Source organism: Atractosteus spatula, chromosome 2 (assembly GCF_055471065.1).
Source record: "Atractosteus spatula isolate fAtrSpa1 chromosome 2, fAtrSpa1.hap1, whole genome shotgun sequence".
Lineage (NCBI taxonomy): Eukaryota > Metazoa > Chordata > Actinopteri > Semionotiformes > Lepisosteidae > Atractosteus > Atractosteus spatula.
Window position 1 is genome coordinate 29,416,655 of NC_142707.1, and position 25,194 is coordinate 29,441,848.

At 37.7% G+C, this 25,194-nt stretch overlaps 1 protein-coding gene across 6 annotated transcripts in view; it reads right to left on the minus strand.

Moving 5' to 3' along the window:
• utrn (utrophin) overlaps nt 1-25,194 on the minus strand; it is a 301,041-nt gene that overhangs the window by 74,402 nt on the left and 201,445 nt on the right. For all 6 annotated transcript variants that reach the window (XR_016093863.1, XM_088929485.1, XM_088929492.1 and 3 more), the window contains exons 58-62: nt 22,773-22,902; nt 15,484-15,752; nt 11,630-11,776; nt 8,725-8,803; nt 7,321-7,381 (exon numbers count right to left, since the gene is read on the minus strand). Coding sequence is in view for 5 of the 6 variants with exons in the window: in XM_088929485.1 (XP_088785611.1) it covers nt 7,321-7,381; nt 8,725-8,803; nt 11,630-11,776; nt 15,484-15,752; nt 22,773-22,902 (686 nt within the window). In the remaining variant the exon portion in view is untranslated. The remainder of the gene's footprint in view (nt 1-7,320; nt 7,382-8,724; nt 8,804-11,629; nt 11,777-15,483; nt 15,753-22,772; nt 22,903-25,194) is intronic.

The window sequence follows — 25,194 nt, forward strand, 5'->3', positions numbered from 1 at the left end:
TTTTTTCTTTAAAGTACCAAGACCAGCTATACACTGTATGTTTATGTTCCAAAATTAATATCGTTTATGACCTTCACACGCGTTACAGTATGCTCCTATTCTTTTTATGCTCAGCTACTAAGATTTCCCTTCAGTGGTAAAATTCAATACCTACAACGGGCACAGCAAAGACGTTTACTGTCTTTCTACGACAGACCAACGGACCACGAGTGCCCCTGTCGGTCAACCAATCACGTACTGCGGTGCCCCGCGTCATCTTGCGTCATACTGAGCGACGTCACCTGCGGTACGTGTCTGTAACGCGCACTTTGAATGGCTGCATCTGTACATTATTATGCGTTTTAAAACTGCCACTATTTCGTTAGCATATATAAGACCCTGTGAGGGAGTCTACATCACTAAAAGGAGAACTCACCTGAGAGGACCCTGGGAAACTTCTGAACAAAGTGGCCATTCTGGCTTTGATGTGGGCCAAGAGTAGTCACAAAGTCAAAATGGTGGCAGCCAGTCCAGTAATAGAGCATGGGTGCCAACAGACAATCATGGCCCACCTGATACAAATAAACCCTGTAAAGTAGAGCAGGGCTGTCTTTGCAAAAATCATGAGAAGATGGAGCAGCTTTGATGGAAATGATGAACAATCTACAGTGAATCTCTGTGTCGTCTGCGGAGTGATTTGCAGGGAATTTAGCTACATACCCTATAGTAAGCACGAAAACCAACCTAGAATATAGGGAGGGCTCCAAAGAGAGTTAATGTAGGTGTTGTTTTGTTTTTTGCTTTTGTTTGAACATACAACATTCTGGAAATAAAACAAGTTAAATAGGGATTCTGTTACAGGATTACACAGACTTTTAACTGCTATCGGAAAGCCTCTACACTGGATTGGCTATTTAATAATCCAGACCTGCAATGAGATCAAAGAGATAAAGAGAACATACTGTACAGTGGAAGATGTGCGCTGGAACATAAAAAAGCTTTAGTTCTATGGACAGAGCAGATAACAGCTGTAAGTGAAAAAAACTGAAAGTGTCCAAATGATAACAACAGGAACATGAGGTCAAGACCTCCCCTGCCCACAGAACCTCAGAAGCACATCAGAAGCACTCAGGCAGTCACACGTTATTATTGGGAACTCATGAGCTTGAGCTTGAAGGACTCATTATTACTGTAGGTGTAAGCTTTTTACAAGATAACTATTCACAGAACCTGGTTAATGTAGTTTACCTAATTAGTGAATTTATTTTATGTATAACTTTAGCGTGCCAAATATATCTTGTTGAACACAAAATGTGGCCAGTATTGAAAAGGTCAGAAACTAGTACCTATCTTTCCATAAAAAACCTATTTGCTTTGTCTTATCTTTTTTTTCATTGCATTTCATTCCAGCACATTTGGTAAACACCAATCACAACCACTAGAGCAAGCCAACAGTAAACTATAAGGACTTCTTTGATGCCAAGACAGAAAACCCTTACCTCACAGAAAAAGTATAAAGGCTATTAAAAAAGTGGTAGTCTTCACCACAGCTGCGCCATGTGCCATTTATTTTACTGTAAATCTAATCCAGAGATGCCTTTTGACACATAGATTGCTTTGAAATGAAAAAAGGAAGAAATGCTTAGAGAATTCTGCCTTTTTATATTAGATGTGGTACACATCCCTCAGATCTTCTAAACCTGCTTGCTGCAAATATCAAAACTCAGTTGCAATTTATCTTCTTCAGTCTGTACATCTAATTAAGTACACAGCCAGGGCAATTAATAAATGCCCACATTAACACATAAAAGTTCAAATATTGCCTTTGTAACTCTTCACTTCTTCTTTAATTTAATACATTTTTTACCATAAAGCATTTCATTTTAGAAGGCAAAATATGCCTGACAAGGTGTGATGGAGAAATTAATTTAGGAATTACAAAGTTTTATAGCCTGAAAGCTGCAGATCAGCTTTGTCCTTCAAGCTGAATGTTTTTTTTTTATTTACAAAAGAATTCACATAATTCAGATAACAGGGACAACTTGCAGCTTATTTCTTATTTCCCAGTATTAGTACATTCACTGATTGTTTGAAGGATGCTGGGATATTTCCACAAGAGTATACTCCCAGCCATACTTTCAATGGTTCAGAGAAATCCACATCTGTACAGAGATTCCACTGTTGGCTACAACTAACCCTGTGACCCATGATTTCTCTGTGTAGCTGTCTTTTGCCCATCTCAGTACATATGTCAGAACCCAACCAACCTTTTTTGATGAATACCAACAGGGGGCACCCATTAGACATAATAACTGGGGAAGAAAAGTGGATCTGGAACAGCAGGTCAAAATAAAGCTTGTGAGTTCACACCAGGAAAGAAAAGGAGGTCATTCTAAAGACATGAAAGGTTGGGGGGAAGGTTATACCTCTCAGAGGCACTTCTGTCTGAACAGCCCTGCAGTGAAGAAAGGATGAATAGAATGTCAGGAATTTTATTTTGCTCATTTGCGACCTCTCTTTGCTTTAACCCTTTAATAGTTCTGTGCCACTTGTCAATCTTCTCAGGTGGGCTTTGTGTCATGCATATTTTAGATTGCCCATTTGGTACAGAACAGTTTGAAGTCCTAAATTGAAGTGCATCCATAATTTTTATTTATTTATTGTTCTTTATTTTTAATTTAGCAGTTTTTCTTTGTAACCTTAAGATAAAATAAATCAATTATTTCAAGATTTTAAATTAAAAAATACTATTAGACTCATACAAAACACAGATAATGTTGACTGACATCTGATTTTCACTGTCTTCTTATGTCTGTTTAACACAACTGAAACTCACATGATGGGCATTAAATTGAAACATTAAATGAAACCTAAATCTGATTCTCTTGTTTGAAGCTTGGGTCATGTTCTTTTTGACAAACAGGCCCTAATCTGTTAGATTTAATGGCATAACATCTAGAGTGAAGGCAGTCCCCAGGTGCTCTTCAAGGATCAATTTGTCTTCTGGTTCTGTTTACACTACATATAGATGACTGTAGTAGTATTCTCTCTCCGTCGTAGCATACAAAAATTCTGATTACCTAGCTATCATGGACACATCACATTTTGAAGGGCAGATGAAAAAGATCTTCAACCTAAATGTACAGAATACGGGGGGTTTGCCAATTTAATTTTAGAACAACACAACAAAGTTAATGGCCTAATTATTTATGGACAACAGGCTGAAAGAGTAGAGCAATATAAATCCCTAAGCGCTAGAATATAATGTTAAATTATTTTTAGTGTAAGAAAGGGAGTATGATGCTGTTTAAAAAATGCCAGCAATGTTCTTTTGAATGCAAATTGAGACATTTGCATGTAAATCTGTCAGTCCTTATAAGTCTTTAATAGTAGCTTCATCAAAAGCACACCTGTCTTTTAAGTATTCTAGCTTGTTTTGATGCCATTTATTTGATACTGTGAATGAAAACATGCTGAACAAGAACTGTGAATCAAAGTATGAAGATTGTGAGGATTAGGAACAAAACCCCAAAGAATCTTATTTTTATGCTTGGGAAAGGCAGAGCTCACGGCTCTCTGAAACCAGGCACATTTGCACAAGGAGTTGAACACCATCCAGGTATGTTCAGATTCACTCAGGCCGGTTGCCCCTTCCAACTTCCTCCAATTAATGGGTGCTAATTCCATCAGGATACCTGGACTATCTTTTGCTCTGACCAGGGTAGTGTTCTCAGGATTATTAACCTCAGCCGGACATTCAGCCTGAATCCTGCTCGAAAGATTCCTTGTCTTTTTTGAATCTGTGCTCCCCATTTACGCCCTGCTTCTTTCGCCAAGGTCCGGACACGTTTCTGACCGATCGGCCCGTTATCCTGCAAGAACGGCCGCCACCCTGCCTGGATCAGCGTCCCCCTCCTTTTACAAATCAGTCCCGTGAGCCTCCCCTTTCCGACCTGCTTCAGCAATCCCCGTCAGCTCTTGTCAGTCTTCAAGCCTTCACTGGGCTCAGCTATTGGACTCATGAGCCTGTCTGCAAGACAGCTTTTCTCATCTGCTCGCCTCGTCATAATGCTTATTAAAAATTATGCAAGATGTGAAGACAGTTTTCTTCTGTCCCAACGTATTTCTTCACTTACTTCTTCGTTATTGGAAATGAAGGGAGCAGTTTCTAGTTTTGTTACTATAATATTCTACAAGGATGTTTTCTATGTGTGTTACTAACAGCACCACCATTGCTCCATTCATTCATTTTCCAAGCAATTTAGGGCTGCAGGGGAGCTGGCACCCATCTCGGCAAGCAACACGTGCAAGGCAGGATACAACCTTTAGCAGGACACCAGTCCATCACCAGGCACATACTGAGAGACACAAACACAGACATGCACACAGTCACATTAGGGCTAACTTTAATAGAAGGCAAATAACCAATACAAGCACCTCTTTTGACTGTGGGGAGAAACAGGAGGACCCAGAAGAAACCCACACGAACATGGGGAAAACATGCAGATAGAACCTCAGGTCAGAAACTGAACCCAGGGCCCCAGTGCTGCAAAGCAGTAATACTAACACCTGAGTCACCAATACTATAAAACATAAGTTTAACTTTGTTAATTTTGCAACAAATTTTGTTTTGATATTAAAAGCTAATATATATTTAAATACAATATCTTAATATAAATTTGTGGGTAATGTTCATATGATTCACCACCCTTAGAATTAATAACAAAGTAGCAGAAGTCATGCAATGGTGGTGTTGTTTCCTTTTAGTGTGCATATATCGTAATATAAAAAAATGACAGGTAAAGTGCATTACTTCAATACATCTTATTTTTATTAATGTTATAAAAAAATAGTTATGAAGAGTCTCAAAATTTACTTAAAAGAAATTTTTGATAGAGCAAAACTAAGAAAAAGAGGCCCACGGACTAAGCTACAGTGCTACAGTGTTACAGTTACAGTGCTAGAGAGCTACAGTGAATCCAGTTATTCAAGGTAATGCTGTGCTTGGAAATGAGAAGCGCTTTGCACATGTAACTCATAAAACAGCAATATTACGTTTTACAGTTAAATAAGAAGAAAAAATAAATGATATTCCTGGAGTTTCATTTAAACCAGAATCTCAACAGATCAGATAGCATACATTAATAACTGCCAGGATATTACTAAGAAAGGAGTATTACTGTTTACTGCAGGTAGGTAATTTCCATATTTCAGCCACAACGACCCATTGGGTCAGGGCTAATCCTGGTTACCATGGCATTACGTGAACAGAGAATGTGAGACTTCCTCCTGGATGGGGCACCAGTCCAGCACAAAGCCAAATGCTGTGCACCATTCACACAGAAAAACAGACATGGTACAAACAAGGAGGCCATTTGGTCCATCTTGCCTTCTTGGTAGATTGGTAGAAGTAGTTTAAAATGCCCAGGATCTCATCTAGTCATGGATACATACAGCTGGGTAAACTGGGGCTAATGGGATAAAGTACCTCACTAAAGGTACAACAGTATAGATTTTAACCCAAAATCCTCCAGTTTTGAGTCCAGATACATAGCCACTGTGCTACAATGCCCCAACTGTTAATTGTGCTTTTAAAATAGGACTGTTGTTAAAAACTATTGAAAACATACCTTTATGTCTGAGAAGTGAAAAAAGCTAAGTGAGGTTGGAAAAACAGTGCAGTATCAAAATATGATTTATAATGATTTGATAAAGTGAATATCTGTGTTTTTGTATGCATTTGATGCCTGTGCTGGTTTAGATTCTTGTTAAAATAGACTCTCTTTACTCTGTGTAACATTTTATATGGGGTTTTTAGTACAATCTGAGAAGCTGACTGAGTTTAACCTTAAATCTGATAAAAAATGTATCCTCTGGTCTCAGTATAAAAGAAATATTGCATTTTAATGTCAAGCAATATTGTCCTATTAATTTTACTGTTGTACTGTATATCACCTTGTGTGTTATTAGTAAAAGGAGATGAGAAATTGTGATTTTTTTTGCACCAACAAGGGTGTTCACACAACAGAATATGGGATTTACAAAATAAGTGCCTAGGCTTGAAAAAGAAATGACACTAGGATCATAAAGAACTGTGATTCTTCTACATTACAGCTGTTACATTGGTAACAGTTCTTTAATATGTGACCACATTCAGATAAAAATATTTACTAAATTAGCTTTTAATTAAAAATGTCTCAACTCTTGGAATTTGGCTAAATACAGTACAGATTTATGCAAGATGAATTTATTTTGGAGGACAATACTATTAAAGAAGGTGAATAAATGTCTACAGTAAACATTCACAAAGGATGGTATTTTTACAGCACTGACAGAAACAATTTACTAAGAAAAGAATTACTGGGCACCTCTGCAACATAATTTGATGTTAATGAATCATAGATAAAAGTTTCCTTACCACAGCAACCTCCTCAAGATAAAAGAAGCAAGGGCATCATTTAATTTCAGTTTTTTTGTACACTCTGGAGGTCAAGGATCAGAGCCAAATGAATGTGTCAAGTGTGATCCATATAAAGTTCTAATTTAATAATAAAGTGATCTCTTATTTGAGATGTTCCTCGGTCCATTTCTACTTGCTCTCTGCCAAAGAGAAAGACTTTCTCTCCGTTATTTAAACTACAGGAGGGCACAGCATCGTATTGAAAGGAAATGTAACCAGGTTGTCAGTTAGGAGGGACTTCAACAGACTCCTTTTTTCCTTTTATGATTTTCTATTTTTAACTTTCATTTCTACTTAGAGGCTCTAAGTTGCAAAGTGCAAAAAATATGTGAAGCCATATGGCAAAGGATGGTATTAGTGAGACTGAGGGACCCAGGGAATCTGGCGTACAGAAGAGGCCTCTTGTGATTTTAACCAGCAGTTTCTATCGCCTCAAAATTTAGCTCGTCATGGAGATTTTCTTTTGACTGCGGATCCCTTAGAAATAAGCTTCTGGGGAGAACAAATTATACAGTAGGTGTTCAAAGTGCTGTGTTTTCTTTCATGCATTTTAAGCAGCTGCAACCTTGATTACAAAACTTGCTGCATCTAACTAAACACTTGAAGGGACAAAAAAAGCAAACCAGTAGCTGTGTATTAAAAAAAACTGTATTAAAATGTTCAAAACAACCCTTTTAAGACAATGCCTACAGATACAGAAAACAATGATTACCACAATAAGATAAGGTAATCTTTTCTGACATTTTCTCACAAAGAAAGTGGCATTTTTCTCCTTGGTGAATTTAATATCTGACTGGTTCAAAATAATAACAAGTATGAGGTACTTTAGGCACAACAGCAGTCTACAGATTTTTAGGGCTTGAGAAGATTAAAGAACTTACTTGATGTAGTAAGGAACCTTGTTGTGGGATATAGCTCTCTGCCAAGGAAGCTGCACAGAAGCTGCAACAGAAATGCATCAATCTTAAGGAAAACTAAGCTTGATCTTGTAAATAGGCACCAAAATAGAAGAAAACACAGTTTATAAGAAGTAAGAAAACAGTTTAAGATCTTCAATTTAATTTTCAAGATTTTCATGATTAACAAAAAAGTAATTTCTTTATGAGAAAAGATAAAATGCACTGCAACTAGTGCAGGCTTAACGTCTGCCTTGTATTCTGAAATTATAAAAATACAAGTGCACGTCTTTTGACAGATATAATAAATACAACACTTTACCAACAGTTACTGCCAACTTCTTATATGTTTTATGTAGTCCACATTCAAAGAACACAGTTTTCATTACATGTAATGTACAATTTTCCCAAAATACTGCTCTAAAATAATCATAGAGACAGAACCTTAAAACAGCCTTATTGTATGTCTCAATGACAATAAACACACTAAGCAATGGGGTATAAATGGAAATTCAACCTAAAGGTATTATAACTATGTACTTCTATCGAAAACAAACATTGTAGAGCGCAACTGGAATTCTCATTGTTTGTGAAGGTATATATTGATTCAAATGTGAATGAAGGTAATTGATATATCTACCATGCAGTACTTTAAACAACGAGAGCATACGACACACTTTGTGGGTGATGGGTCCTTTTGTTGCTCTTCCCCAAACCTCTTCTGTGCCATTTAACAAGAAATCAGGGATTAAGCCACACTGTGTGTTCCCAGATCTAGCCTTAAGTTTTACTTTTTTAGAAAAAGGTTATATAAAATAAGGATTAATATTATTATTACTACAGTTCACCCCTTATTTGGCACTGACAGGATTTTGAGAAATTACTTATAACAATTTTCTGGTTTGGTTTACTGCCTGCAATGGGGAACCTGAAAGGAACACTGCACTGACTTCATTTATTACTTTAAAATTAAATGTTTAAACACACAAAACACATTCAATTATCCAATAATCTAATCAGATGAAAAACTCTTATACTGTCAGTATCAAAGGCTATCACAGCTTGTCTTGATTGAGAGCTGAACACAAGGAAAGGTGAAACATTAGGAAACAAGGGATGCTCTTAACTTCAATTTCATGACCTCCTTTACATTTGAACAAAAAGAAGTATGAAACATTAGGAAACAAGGGATGCTCTTAACTTCAATTTCATGACCTCCTTTACATTTGAACAAAAAGAAGTATGGAAATCAGTACAATTAATCACCAGCTAGATTAATGGGCAGACCATCTTTCTGCTTTTGTGGCTTAAGGATTGACATTTTCTTCCAAAAAAAGCAAATATCGTTTGACAAAAAACAACAAGTGAATAAGTATTGCTTCTTCTTACTCGAAAGGAAATGCTGGGATGAGGGTCCAAAGTCTCGGTGTGCTTCTTGTAACTGCTTGAGGCGATCTTCCACAGCTACCTGGAGATCAAGGAATGTAAAACACTTTTCAAATTCTACAAAGAGATAAGGATGAGCAGCAAACAGATCAATAGAGACAACCTAACTTCTTGCCTGATAACATTTAGCTGGGTCCTTGTAGGACTGATTTTGTTACATGTGCAGAAGTTATCATCAGCATAAATCCCTTCCCATTACCACCTAATAAAAAGAACACTGTCTGCCTTACTTTACAGGAGCTTAGTGTTTTAAAAAGCGGAGTAGCAGAGATCTGCACTTTGAACAATACATTCTTGCCTTTCTTGCCATTAAATGTGAATCAATACAGCACAGTAAGGATGACAGACAGGAAAATGGCAATCAAAACCAGGGATCTCTGGTGTCTAAGAGAAACACACATTATTTTTTTTATTATAAGCTTCCATAAACAACGGTAGGAGATATTTAAATTAATATAACCTTTAACAGATAACAGAATACAATTTTCAATGCAACTCACAATTGGTTTAAACAAGGTTTCTTTTCTTAGAATTATTCTGTTTCTTTCTGTGTGTTTTATGCTATAAAGTAAACAGTCATCCCAACAGACAGCAGCGTTACTACACTGTAGCCTCCTCTCATGAGATCTCTAAAGCTAGTTCAAGTTGTCACTGAGTGGTTTTTGAACTCCTATTACAGAAGGACATCAGAAACCAAAATTATCATGAAATTAGGATCACACCTTCCCCATTGCCTTAACGGCAATCCTGTCTATTCATTTGCAGTTTTTGAGTTCTCCCAGAGTATTGATACTCCTTCTCCCCCGCTTCTTGCCTCCTCTCAACTACCCTGTCTTTTGTTCTTTTCTAAGCTTCACTATCTGCCGGTTCGCCTCTTTCCCTCACACCTGAAGAAGGCTTCACAGCTGAAACATTGTGTCCCTTTTCTTTTCCTTTCAGCATGAAATAAACCTTTACCTGTTCCGCTAAAGCTATGAAAGGTTAGGCCTCGGATGGGGGACCTTTAGGAAAAAACAGGTTGCTGTTGTTTGTGGTGGCGTTTGACTAGTACAAGCCACTTTTCCAACCAGACCTTGGACCAAAGACACTGTGCTGTAAGAGATGCTGCCCTTTGTATAACATATAAAAGTGAGGTCAAGTCTACTTAGTTATTATAAATCCAGTGGAACTATTCATATGAGTAAGGGCAAAGATATTGATTTTCTGGCTAAATTCTACCCTGGGCCTGTACAATCTCACCTCCCTAAAGTGCGCCCTTAATTCACAGCAACTACACACTTCTTCACCTGATCTGCAGTGAAGTGGGGCCACTAGCACACAACAGCTGCCATACTGTACATCACCCCAGTGTTGAATAAAGTGCGTGAAAATACTTATTAAAAGTATTACTTAAATAAAAAAAGTACTTTTTTTAAAGAAAAAGTGGTAAAGAAAAGTAAGACATTATTAAAAGCAAGGAATTAACATTTTATGATATCTATGGATTGTCTGTGAATCATCTTAGCATAACTAAATAGTCATGGTAAAGCCTTCTGGCATAGATGTGAGAATTCACATCACTAGTGCCAGGAGAAAATGGTGAATAAAGATTAAAATTCCAACCTGCTGTCAAACTAAGTAATTAGATCAAAAGCACACTGGATTGCGACTGCCATATTAAAAAAAAATTACTGCACATGTTTGAACACCTCCATAAATTTGCTATAAAGTAATACATGAGTATAACAGAAGGATGGTACTGAATGCCAATAACAAACTGTACGAAGTGCAATAGGACGTGTATGTTATAGGTATGCTGATAGCAATATCTACAGATCCTGTTTAGCCATATTATTTTCAAATTCTTTATCTTGACTTAAGTGTGAAACATTTTTAAGCAACCTACTCACTGATCTGCTCCAAGCCTCCTATCTGAAAGCAAAACATTTAACAGTAGTGTCTTACTATTATCTGGTAGGCTTCTAAAATTAGTAAGTCTTCTGCAATTAGAAAAAAGCCCCTAAACACAATTTTGTTTGACACTTTGTTATCTGAGTTCAATACTTGGAGTCAGGAGAGATCAAGGAAACATTTGCTTGCTGCCAAACCCCCTAAATGTAAATAAATGAACCCTAGAGGCATTCTTGTGGAACCCAACTTAATCATCCCTGTCCTCCAACAACAGTGATCAATAAGACAGTCAATCCTCACACCTCAGGGTGCCCCTCAGGACCAGAGCAAACTTACCACTCATAACACAAGAGAAGGACAGAGAAAATGAAACAAAGACACAACCCTACGCTCATGCAGGTATGAATGGGATCCTAACCGAGACTCCCAGAAGTTATTAATATGTCTAAACTAAGTTGTTTGGAGTCTTTCAGTTATCTTCTCCTCCAGGGTCAGATAATGAATTAAATGCACAGTATTTCATTATATGTCACTTTGATCAGCCGAAGGCAATACAAATTAATTAATTTATAGGGGCTAATTGATAACAGCATCTCACTGGTGGTGTTTAGGGGGAATCTTATTTTAAAACTCATGTAATAGATTTAAAAATATTGCTTCATACACACTAATGCTGCTGTCTTGTAGAGAGGGGAACAACAGTCACTTTCTGCCTCAACTACCACACCTACAGTATCTTACTGCGATATCACACACAATCAACAGTCAACAGCATGACTGCATTCTTGTTTTCACATCTAATATCCACTCCAGCTAGCATATAAAGTCTACATAGCATATGAGTGGTTTTCAAAGGTAATAAACAAGGAATCTGAAAGAAATCTACAGCCCAGCTTACGGAAATACACAGATGATTACTCAGTACCTCTCTCAAGCTGCGGATTTTTTACATTTTTACCTGCAAGAGCTTCCAGCGCATGTTCAAGTCATCAAGCTGCCGGGAGGTGCTCGAAGACAGCTGTACGTCAAGGGGTGACAGCTGACTGGAAAGGTCATTCATTAGCCTGACTTCTTGTTTCATTGGTGCAATTTCATCCTTGAATGCCTATTAAAGCAATAATAATAATAATAATAATAATAATAATAATAATAAACTTTATGTTATATAGCGCCTTTAAAGGTGGCTTCTCAAAGCGCTTTACAGGATGACAATAACAATAAATAAGAAGAATACAACAATAAGTAAGAAGAATACACAAGATAAGACACATAATTTCAACAATACAACAAGAAAGCAAGTAAACAAATTAAAGTGTTGTACATTTTTCAACATACTTTGATCAATAGTGCACTGGAAAATGTATTCATATGTTGATATATGCTGCCACTGCAGTTATGACAGTTATGTTACTTTCAAGAAAGCCATTTAGTACGTGTGCTCTCATTAAGGTGACAACATATGGTCATTGAAAGATAAACAGTCTAAACTGTCACACATGCAGTATGTCACACAGGGAGTTGACATTCCCCACCAATATTGTTCACCACTAATTAATTTAATATATTTAAATAAACCCTTATTTCAATGGATTTATAGGGGGGGGGGGGGGGCATTGCTAAATGTCTGTGGAACCATGAATGATGTTCTTTTAGCCCCAAAATGCAGTAATATATGATAAATATAGTGGATATCTTGTAGGCATTTTAGTGTATTTTATTAAAAGATTGTGTTGTAAAAAAATGTTAAAGTACAGTATATGAAACTCAAACACCACCCATGGTAAACAATTCACTTACCCCTATACCAATTGCCCTACCCCTATAAGGAACCACTGATATTCAGGCCATCAGTGACCCTGTACTATTGAACTACCTGTACAATATTTTAAATCTAAATTTATTTTAAAACTTATGTATACTTTTATTCTAAAATGGGGCAAAACAAAGAAATACAAGTTTGATATTCTGGGGAAACTTCTGTATTTCTGTTTTACAGATAAAATTCCCTTTTAGCAGATTTTGTGTGTTAAATTCAAAACTCATTATACTGATGGCTGTAATGATAAAATAAAAATATTATGTTAAATTATACTTAATGAATGCTGCTCCTGTCAGACTACAGTTCAAATTCTTAGGAATTAATTAATTGAAATGCAGGGTGTAAATATTCACTGCATTTCCATAACTCAAAAGTTTCAACAGAATTTGAAAAATGGGCTTTCACAAATTGTCTTAAATTAGTAAATAGGTTACATGTTATACTGACATGAAGAAAGCCAAATGCAATGTGCTTTCAAGAATGTCACATTCACTTTTTTTTCCAAATTCCAAGAGACTATTTAAAACCCCCTGACTATTTTCTATCTAAATGTAATGCACCATTTAAAATGTTTATCAGACTTTTCTGATTCTTGATGCAATTAAAAATTTGACCTTCATACTGAAATCTAAGTAAGCATTCACCTGCCTAAAAAAAATCTGTGCTTAATAGCACAATAAAGGGGTGAGGCCAGGATAGGCACAGTGCCTAACAATTAATTCTAATTGCCTTATTGCCTTAGAAGTATTTATGCAAGGCACCCTATGTCATCTTAACAGCCATGTGTTTTATTTATCACTTATCACACACAGTTCAGGAATTGTGGATATGATAAAGATCACCAGGAGCTTTGGGTATTTAGCAACTGCTTTTCCAGCCCAGAGGTGATGTGAGGTTAGGGAATATGCCAGTATAACAGTATGAAGATTAGAGCAGGATAACTAAAAATGACAGAGGAAGAGCAGATGTGTCACATGAAAGCAAAAAGCAAAATATGATTGCTGAGAGTGCTTAGGGCAGAGGTAACTCAGCATGAGAGAGCAGATGCCTCTGCCAACATAAGTTTAGCTACCAAGAAGCCATATGGTGCTCTGCATTGGAGAGGGTCACAGGAGGACCGTGACACAGAGTACAGAGAGGAGACAGGAGCTCTGGTGCTGAACCAAAGTATAACTAACAATAGTACCATCAGGCCCCAGGATGAAGGGGGGGGGGGGTTCTTATCGACATCACAGCTTACTCCACTGGAGTCAAGGGGAGAGAACATTTTCACACAGGTGTGCCAGGCTATGCAGCTATTGGATCTGCCACTTCCTTCAAGGGAATAGCTAGGACGTCGCAACTACAGTATATGCGTCAGAGGAAAGGCAGAGAACCCATCCACCAAAAGTATCAGAATTGACTTGTTCAATCTATGATACAGAGCTACAGTAACTTCCAGCACCCCACTCCCCAACACTATAATGGATCTGTTGAGGTTTAGATAAAATAACCAGAATAAACAATGAAGTGCTGGAGTAAGCATATGCAATCACCCGAAGTGTTTAGTTTAAATCAATACAATACCTACAAAAATACCAGCACAGATGATATTCTGTGATTTTCTTTATTCTTTATTCTAGTTTTGTAAAAAGTAATGCTAATAATAAACTGTGACTAAAAGTATTTTATCTACTTATCCATTAAAGACAAAAACCATTTTGTGCAAAAACCACAAATCTCAAAATGAAATGGAATAATCAAAACCAGTCAAACATAAAATAAAATCTGAAAATTGCATAAGAACTGCTCTGTATTAAGCAATGTAAAAAAAAGGTGCTTTAACTACAGCAAAACTCCTAATATCATCTTTGTCTATACTAGACCTACTGTAATACTTTTTATAAACTAAGCCCATGAAAACCACAAATCTCTCTCCTTCTGCTGAGGGTCCTGCCAAAGGTGGGTGGCAATGAGTTTATTTCAGTATACCAAACTGCTCCACAAGCATTTTGAGGTGCATACTTGTCTGTGTGGTCCCTTTTTCAATACTTTCTTTTTAAAGCTCTGCAACTGGAATTCACAGACCAGGTTCTTTGTAGTCACAGGTTTTAAATTACACCGAGGGCAGACTGTAATACCATTGGACAGTTACAATTACAGCCAGGTGGACTCTAATATTTTGTATAATTCAGGCAATTCAGCTGTCTCTTTGTACATTATGCCCATTTTTTGTGGCAGGTCAATACGAATTTGGTTACCATGTTATAGAAAAGATACTGCTGCTCTGGAATCAGTCCTAAAAAGATCAGCCAGATATACTGTGGAGCATGGGGGAATATTCTACACTGACAGACTGAAGGAATTTTACTTTTTAGTCATAAAGGGTGAAGACTACAAAGGAACCTGATCCAAGTTTTCAAAATCTCAAATGCAAACGATTAAATGTAATTCAGATATAAACAAGCATTATATCAGCCTAAACTAGCAAACACTGAAGTAATGTAAAACAGCTGTCATTCTGAGATGAGTGACAGCTCTCTGAACCTCTCTGATTTTATATAGCTCAATTGTTTGATTCTGCTTGTAAGAGGTGATGTAAAATAATTGGAGGGTTAACATCTTGTTTGTATAGTGGTGCGCCTTTTTACACATCTCGTCTCTTTTACTCTTTTTATTACATTTCAAAGTAATTTGTATGTCTTAACAATGAGAAAGTACTAATCTGAGAGCAGGTGAGCAATGCCATTTTCAACACAAGTGTCATTACTTACAGCCACTAAAATACCTATTTTTCACTGCACTTTTAGCTGACATTGAGCTGTCAGAGTTGCTTTGCACCCAGCCCAGTAACACCCTTTAACTCTACAAAAGGTAGGACTTTGGTCACAGATAAAAGTCCTATACTAAGATGTAAAGGCCTAAAAGCCTCAAAGTAAGGCCTAAAAGGTTTCTACTATATACAGTATGTGTCTACTAAAAGTTTCATTAACATCTTAGGCCTCTTTACTCACAGTGGTTTTGTCGATGTGATCTTGCAGGGAGTCGATGAGGAGGTCACCCACTGGCTGCCAGCCTGCCCTCATGTGTTCTGCATCGGCCAGGTGGATGTCCAGTTGGTCCATAACTCCCTGCAAGTCCTGCAGCTTCTCCAGGGCCCTGTCCACCTGCTGCTGCCAACTGCTGGCATGAGCATTCAGTTGCTCCCATTTGTCCTTCACTTCTGTTGACTGTTTCCTGATGGCTCTGGCTACTCTCTGGGCCTTCTCCTCTGGAGTGAGTTCTGTAAAAAAATACTACATTTCTTAGGGAACACCAGAACCAGAGAGCTGTAAAGTAGGCTTTTTCTTAATTCTTTCACTTAGTAAAGTCTATCCATCCATTTCCAAACCGCTTCAACCAATTTAGGGTTGCAGGGGAGCCAGAGCCATTCTCAGCACAGCAATGGGTACAACATGGAGTACACCCTGGGCAGGATGCTAGTCCATCACAGGATACACAGACACACAAACACATACTTGAAACAGGGCAAATTTTCCAAACTGTTAATTAACTTAACAGCTGGAGAAAACTGAAGCACACAGAGGAAACCCAAGCAAACACAGGCAGAACATACAAATTCCACACAGATAGCACTCCGGGTCCAGAATTGAACCCAGGGCCCCAGCGCTGCTAAATGCTGTGCCACTGTGCTGCACACATTTATAAATAAATCCACAATAATATATATTTTATTGAACTTGAATTACTGAATTACTCTTAGTCTCTAAGACAATGCAGCCATTGGAAAATATTTTCTCTATTCTCGCTATTTGTGGAGTGTAGAATTCTTGCTTCAGGTCCGCATGTGAATTGGAAGCGAGAAGCACACTTGATTAAGTGAAAATAGAACTGAGTGGACCACGGTCAGCAAAAACATTCCTGGTTTCCTTTACAACAGCACACCTTTTGACTTGTCACGTGCATGTGAGCTTTGTTGACAGAAAGATGCACCACCCTTTCAGCTGAAGCCCTTTTACACCATGAAGAAAAGATGTCCATGTTCAGGACAAGCGAAAGAGTAAAGTGTACACCACCCCATGCTAATACAAGGGTTACTGCAGTAAAACCAATCTGAGCAACAAATTCATTTTGTCTAGATGTTCTAGACCTCTGTCTCATCCATAAGACTGATATGGAGTGTAACACTTTAAACTGTACAGTAAAAATTGAAGGCTCTACCTTATTACTTTGCCTAAAATTGAAGGGGAATACCCACCATGGATAATACAGAGTGACTCAAATGCATAAGCACCTTCATAATAATGACAAAAAAGTGTTATCAGTTAAGAACAGAATTATCCAAGATCTGACTGTGCAAATTGCAGCTGACTGTCTTTGGATAATAATGAGGTCCAGCTCAAACTCATGACTGCAGGGCACCCTGGGCCACTGACTATTTGTTAAATCTGCTCAACACAGTTTGCTGGGTGCTGTATAAAAAGTTGGATTTCTTCAACGTCTGAAAAGGCAAAACACACTCGCTTGGCTCATAGTAAAAACCGCTTTAAATTCCACTTTTCAACCCACTTACCTCCAGTGCCCTTTGGCCTATTCAGCAAAAAGACTTCTAGAATCAGCTAGTGGAACAAGTAATGGAGAAATTACTAATCAACTCAATAAGCACCCAGGCAACCCTGGCTGGGGACTCCTGTGCATACTGCGTTAATGATATGAGAGCCCAGGCAAGGAAACCTTATCAGTGTAATTACATTTCAATTTACACTGAGTCACAATAAAAAAATCGGCTAACCTGGCAGAGACACTGGAAGAGGCCCAGGATGCTGTGTGCTAAGCAAAAGGCAGATGGGCAGTCCTTAATATGCAGTGTCTATGCATAACGTTTCTTGCCTCTCAGGCAAACGTTGATTTGACAAAACTGTAATTTTTGTTCTTAGTAATACACTTTGAAAAAGATATAGAAAACATACAAATTATTATAAACACATTACTCAAGACCTCCCTTGGCCTTTTCTATCTTAACAAAGGTATAAAAACTGGTATACATTTAACATTTCAAAGGTACACCATGGTCAAAAATTCCACATTTATACACTTAAATGCAAAAAAGTTCAAATCAACAACAAGATTCTCAGTCCTAGGATATTTTTATTAAAAACAGCAATAGTGTGGCAGAATAATAATAAAAGTATGAATTGGAAGTAGATGAGGAAGAATACATTCAATTTTCAAGGTATCAACTTTATACATTTGAATTATTCATCAGGTTCTATAGCTTTCAGTTTATTGTTTAATTTCTTTATATATACTGCATGCATTGGAGTTCATGAAGGAACTATATATTGTTCATTGTAGGTAATTTACCAGGTTGTCCTCAAGGTTGCACTACTTTACCAAGCTCTAAAAGTTACTTTTTCGTTCCAAGAGTGGAAAGGTCATTGTCCCCAAGGTGCAATAGTTATACAGCATGGGTAAGCCATAATAATAATTTCTTACACTTATATAGTGCTTTTCTGGACACTCCACTCGAAGCACTTTACAGGTAATGGGGGCTCCCCTCCACCACCACCAATGTGCAGCATCCACCTGGATGATGCGACGGCAGCCATAGTGTGCCAGAACACTCACCACACAACAGCTATCAGTGGGGAGGAGAACAGAGTGATCCGAAGGATGTCACCCTTTTTACGGTATAGTGTCCCTGTCACCATACTGGGGCATTAGGACCCACACAGACCGCAGGGTGAACGCCCCCAGCTGGCCCACTAACACCTCTTCCAGCAGCAGCCTTAGTTTTTCCCAGGAGGTCTCCCATCCAGGTACTGACCAGGCTCACACCGGCTTAATTTCAGTGGGCTGCCAGTTGTGAGTTGCAAGGTGTGGCAGGACTCTACATAGGGAAACCTGGCTCAAAGGTGAACCAGATTTAGAAAAAGCCTCTCTCTTCTAATTCTGGAAGATATAAAGAGGCCTTTTGGTTTGCTTCCTTCTGGATTATAAGACTTGAATTTGGAACATTCCATTACTCTGAAACACTTTTGGATTTTGGATCCTTTACAAGGTCTTTACAATAAAAACTGTTTCATTTAATTGAACTGCTGTCTCTCGTAGGGTTGGATACATACAGTATATTGAGCAGTTTGCTTCCTATTTAATGGAAAAGAAGAACAGATCCACACACTGCAGCACTACAGCACTGGAGTAACCACCTCTCCAGATCTGCAGGTTGTAATAACTAATGGGGCTGACAGCTCATCATCTACAGCAGGTCGGACTGACCTGCAGCGCCTCCATGAATGGCAAGCCCGAGAAAAACCTCAAGCTACAGAGAAAAGGCTCCTGCTGCTGATCTGTATCATGTCCTACTCGCTCTTGAAAGAATGGATACACGGTAAGGCTGACTGTAGGAGAACTGGGGTGCAACTATCCCCCATTTTTTAACAGAACAAACTCAAAATGTGCTTTAGGATTTGGCACAAAACAAAGCAACTAAATTATAGCAATCAAATGATTATTAACACACTGTAGAATGACTAGACCATGGGGAATGGCCAGAGCCCACTGGTTTGCAGGTTGGATCTACTGTACAAAGGACACCGCCAGTTTGACCTCATACACCTTGCTCAGTGCTGGTTTCAGACAGTGCACAACACATCAGCCTGGAGTGGACCAGCCATTTCATCTGTGGATTTCTGCCACTGGCTCAAGAGTGTATCTTGGACAAAGTCTCCAAGGACACAGATAGTGTCAGATGGCACAGGCTGCTCAGTATGAGAACCAGGATTTTATTGGCCATCCAGTGAAGAACAACACAGGAAAAAGATCAGCCCTTGGCTCCAAGAACTAATGAATTCCCCCAATAAGATGAACCACACCTTCTGGAACACTGTGCCGCACAATGAGTGAGATATTGTCTGTTCTCATTGTAGGAAATCTGGACATAAATGTATTTCAGGAATATTGAGAAATCTGGACATATTCTAAAACGTAGAAAACAATAGAACACTGCTGTTTTCGCTTATGCGTCCTAGAAAGGTTGTTTCCAGACATCAGGCAGTTTACATTTAATGTTGACAAGTACTGTCTGTCAAAAAAAAGTCCAAAAAAAATGTCAGTTTATGAATTAAATTCTCTTGTAAACAGAAGACATACAAATAAACAGGGCAAACATAAAGGAAATTTAAAGGAAATTGATTTTTACACACATACAGTAAGCAGACTTATTTGACTTCTTTGAAATTTAAAGGAAATTAATTTTTATACACATAAGCAGATTAAATTGTTAAATTTTAACGTATTGTATTTAACTGTTGTCATGGAAATATACCTATCAAGGAAGCCACGAGAGAGAGTTCTCACCTGAGTAAGGTCTTTATTTCAATATTGCAATATTGGGAGCCCTGTTGTCACTCTGCAAAGTGCATCAGAGACTCAATTTGTTACAAGCAGTACAGGGTTTTTATAAGATGTTGCGCTGTAAGAGAAAGCTCAGCACTTTGTCCCTTCTAACACTTCCCCTTTCCCTAAGACAAAACAGATTACATCATAAAAACGAAAGAAGAAGCACCACTAGATTTGTTTTTCAAAGCTTATCAGTTACTTTCGGCTAATCGAATGACCTAGACAGCATATATTGTTTTGGTACATTGTCTTCTAAAGTAACCTAAACATTGCTTACTTTGTTATATATTTTCCTAAAGCTCTCTACATTTTAAGAATCAATTTACTTATTAGATTTCCATTTCACTGTGTACATAACTAACATACTGTTTATTCAGAAATATTATATATGCTCAAAATCTCAGCTCTCAGCTAGTGCCATTTTTTTCTGATTTCACCTTATACTGTATTACATAGGCACTACTGTAACCAAAGTTAAATAAATAAAAATTAAAATCCACTACGGAAGGACAAATATGTGGCTCTTATAAACCTTATAAAGCTGCTACATTTCCAGACGTCTTATGTGGGTGAGAAATATTTCCAAATAATTGTCATCCTTGTCCAAGTTCCTGGTATCCCAAATAGTAAGGTCTTCTCAGAAAAATAACTCATTGTAACAGCTAAATTGATTCCACTTTACAAATCAAGACTGCTGTCTGAGGAAATGTCACTTAAGAGGGTGATGTATTGCTGGCTGTGCCCTGCATGACAAACACTTAGAGCAACTGATTAGTTTTGAATGACTTGATTAAAAAGGAAAAGGTGATGCAAGGAGGAAGGAATTAAAATAAAATGTGTATGGTCAGCAGAGAAAGGTGTTCCATTACTTGTTGGCAGTAATAAAAACCTTTCAAACAAATGCAGCAGCACCAGCAGACACATGGAATTGTCTTAGGTTCTGTGACCTTGCTCTGTTACACCCATAGATAATGAAAACCTCGCCCCAACATTGAAGCCAGCATCATACATAGCAGAGAAGAACTTAGGCTGATTTAATGATTCTCAATTATACTGGGCATGCTGACTTCTCCACAGGTCAACAAGCACAGAAAGGGGGTGATAAGCAAACCACATTATCAACCTTATCAAAAACCTTGGAGCACTAGAGCAGATATAACAGAACATGTCACTTGTCACAAAAGTGAAGTTCACCATGGCAAATCTCAGAGGACTGTCTCCCACCCCACTGCCTACAGACTCCTAAATAGGTTTTAAGCAATTTTCAATTTCTTAATTATACTGGATCCATTGTAGCTCAGGATTAGTAGAAGTAATAATAAAAAATGACCCTCTCAGAACTGCACAAACAAAAACAGCAGAATGAATTGTTATCAAAGTAAGGCTTGTACTGGAAAATCAAATATCTGACCCAGCTACCATTTGCAAATGGAAACCTAGTATGTTGAAACACATTACCACTGGACACAATAGGCCTCTGCCAAAATGAGCCAATCAAGTACCAGGTCTGTGGTCCATCAGTGGTGAAGTGGGTCAAAGCTTTGATTTAAACTGTGGCTTAATTTCTTTAATTATAAAAAAAAACTGCCCTACAAAAACAGCAAGCATTTGTCAAAAAGTGTTTCTGCACATCTGCTTTCAATTCACATAAAATGTGTGCTAATACTGGCTTGCAGCATTGATGTGAAAATGAAAATTGAAATTACAAAGCTATTATGGAACTTCATGTTGGTAAACAGATTAGGTAACAGTATCCGATCCGTTGATAAAGTAAAAAAGAGAACATAACTGTCTGGGCTTTAAACAGTATGTCTCTAAATCTTTTACTATATCTCACAATTTATTCTATCTTATGATAAATCCATCATAACAAATTTTTCATAAGTAGTTGTGAGAACATAATGTAAATACACTTGGAAAAAACACAGAATCTACTGTATTATTTCAGAACAGCTTCTAATATACCTACAACTTCCCAGGATTCTCCTCATAAATCAATGTTGATGCTGTGAATCATCTGACAGTGGATAAAATCCATTCTCCTAACTGACACACCTTCTGTGTTACCTTGCAGGGCCTAAGGCAGCCTATCCCTCTCTTTACTGTGATATCATAGCCAAAAATGGACAAAATTCATCAATGCAACCTTTGATCAGATTTACACAATGTGCTTCTAATTTCTAACAGTGCTCCTAGAGGAAGTTGTGAGTTTTACATTCTCAGAAGAAAGCTTTAAAGATAGGAGTTCAATACAAAATATTTTAGTAGAAGCTCAGACTCTGTTTCTTCCTATTGTCTATTCATACCAAAAACACTCAATTGCTTCATTAACTTATTAATCATCAACTTTATCACACTAAAGTGTTTAATTTTCAGTGGAATTGTAAAAAGATTATTGTCAGTTAGAAACCTGACAATGGGGTCGTGTCACTAGCTGACTACACCTGGGATTCCCCAAGCAGTGGCACACGATTGCCTGACTGTATGGTGGGATACTCAGCCAGGGCTATCTCAGCTCTCGGAGAAACAGCAATTCCCGTTGTGCCACTCATTCCATTGAAAGCTGGACCTCTGGTAAGGGACCGTGGAGCCTGGGCCAAGAGGCTTCAAGGTAGGTCTGTCTGAGGAATCAACACCTCCTTCTTCTCTCCCCTGCCAGGTTGCAGGGATTGTAGCTGAGACGTGACCACCCCGAAATGGCTATTTCAAACCAGGTGGCAAAAATAACTACAAATTAAAAAATATATGACCCTTTAACACTGTAGAATTGTAGAATGACCAGGGTCAAGAGTGGGTAGTAAACCATTCTTGTAAATTCATGCTGCCATGAGTGTTACCTTCTGTGCAGCACATTATTGTCTGCTGTAATATGTCCCTGTGACAGGGAAGCACACACACTCACCTGTTCTGGGCTGCAAGGCCCTCCGTGGCTCCTCAGGCCCTTCAATGGGTTGGTCAGCCAAGAACATTCTGGCCTGGTCCAAAGTGTTCACCACCATCGGCTCTCTGTCCTTCAGCTCAGCTCGCAATGCCTATGAGAAAAAAATGTTAGGAGAAAAACCCCATAAAACTTAGTAAAACAAATGTTAGGTTGCCTTCAACAAAATCCTGCTGAAAATACAGTAGCTGTCAGAACCTAAAGCATGCAAACAGACATACTTTTACATAGTTACTTTTACACAATTGTGAAATGATAGGCCCGTACGATAGCGACTGCATTGATTTTTTAGTCCTCCTTAGAAGCATTGATTTAAAACTTGTAGTTTAACAGCATAACCTTATTTTGTTGTAGAAAACCAACCATTTGTCATTTGCAAGGGCCAAGAGTTACAATCTTAATTTAAATGCATGGTAAACAGCTTTCACCAGTTATTCCTGGTGGACAATACAGAAGATCATTAAGAATTTAAAATGCAATATAAAGAGGCCCTTAAGCTCTTGTTTTTTTTACCAACAACATAGTATAGACACATCATTAAGTATGCATAGTTTCTCTTGACCATGCTTCTTCACAATATAATTATTAAGACTCGCTTTCGAGATATTAATGGAATCACAAGGAAACACACACGTGAAAAGAAGTGGGAGGAAAAAGCAAAACAACTCAGTCACATAAAAAGATGTTTGCAAAAGTTATTTCTATAGATCAGTTAAGAAGCTGATTTCACTGAACTGCACACATTATATTCAGTGTTTAAAGATTTTGAGTTCGTCACACAAAACTGAATATTTTTACTTGACTGTACTACCTGAGTACCAGTCTCTTGACAGCACCATAGAAATGATCAAATGAAGTACCAATAAATACATTCAAAAAATAAAGTGGGTTACTCCTCAAAACGTCTAGATGTTCTGAAACTTAGAATGAATAAATTAGCAAAATGACTACCATCAGTAATACAGCAGACATCCTGTATATAACAAGCAACTTGTCCTGTAACTCCATTGCTGTTTCACCCTCAAATAAGTCAAAGTACTTCTGTCAAAGTACGTCATGTTCCTCATTACCTCTTGCAATATGGTGGTGTGGTGTAATACACAATTCTTGTTGATCAAAGCCCCCACGCAAAGCTTGCTGTGTGATCCAGATTTGCACTCAATCTAGGGGCAGCCCTAGCACAAAGTAGAACTGCTGCAACTGTCACTGCTCTCCTGACTACTACAGTAAGTATTCCAATGAAAAGTTACAGCTTTACCAATATTAAGACTAAAAATGCAGGTAACTTATGTATCCTCTACCTTGTCATCTCAATAATATAAATAACACTTTCTATTGCCCAGAAAAATTCTGTTTTTCTCAAACTTTTTTAATTAATTTTGTAAAACATACAGCAAAAATCCAAAATACCAAAAAAGCACAAATGATTGCTCACACAAATGGTTTGGAGAAGGGAGGGGGGGTGAGTAAAGAAGTTCAAAACAACAAAAAATGCATATGTTTTTATCAGCAAAATGCTAAGATTCACAATTTTTAATTACAACAACACAGTGTGCACTTTCTGTATGACTTTGTGTTATAAACACAGAAGACGGCAGGTTACATATCTGATTCAATTCTCTTTCTCTTTGTATTACAACCTGCCTTGACAATAACAAAAGACAATAACAGAAATGTTTGTCTTTTTGTGTTGTAGATGTTATTTTTCCTTGCCATGAGAAAGAAATGAAGGAGGATTTCAAGACTAAGAAATTGTGAAGTTCAGGACCAACACCAACCTAGCTTCTCTGAAAAAGCAATGATTAATAATTGTTTTTTTTCTGACAGCCCTGAGAATTTCCTATTCAGGGAGAGAGACAATTGTGTGATTGAAATTCAACAAGAGGATCAAAAATGACAAATTGTCAATGTATGCTTTTGAAAGATGTTTCAGAAAGGCATCTTTTGTAATAATTAATGGAGAAGGAAAAAGTGAACCTTCAATGAAGAGAGTTTAGGTTTGAGACATTTTTATCAGCCAAGATGTTTCAGAACACTATAAATGCAGTACAGAAAATATTACCGTAGCAACCACAGAAATAGATTTGCTGGAGTATACACCATTGTCACAGTCTGCTCCCCAAGTTAATGGGATTGCTATATTGATAAGCTTCCTTTCTTTAAAAGCACAACATCTCACCTCACCAACACTGGGAACTGAGGAGTCTACTTCCTACTATTGAGAAGGTGTCCCTGGTAATTTTGGAACTGTTCAGCTCAATATAAATCAAAGGCGCTTGATACTGCCTCTAATACCTCATCATTTCTGTTCAGTGCATTAGTCAACAGGATTAAATATATTCCAAAATAGATAGGATGAAACAATTATCAGATAAAAGGGTGCTGT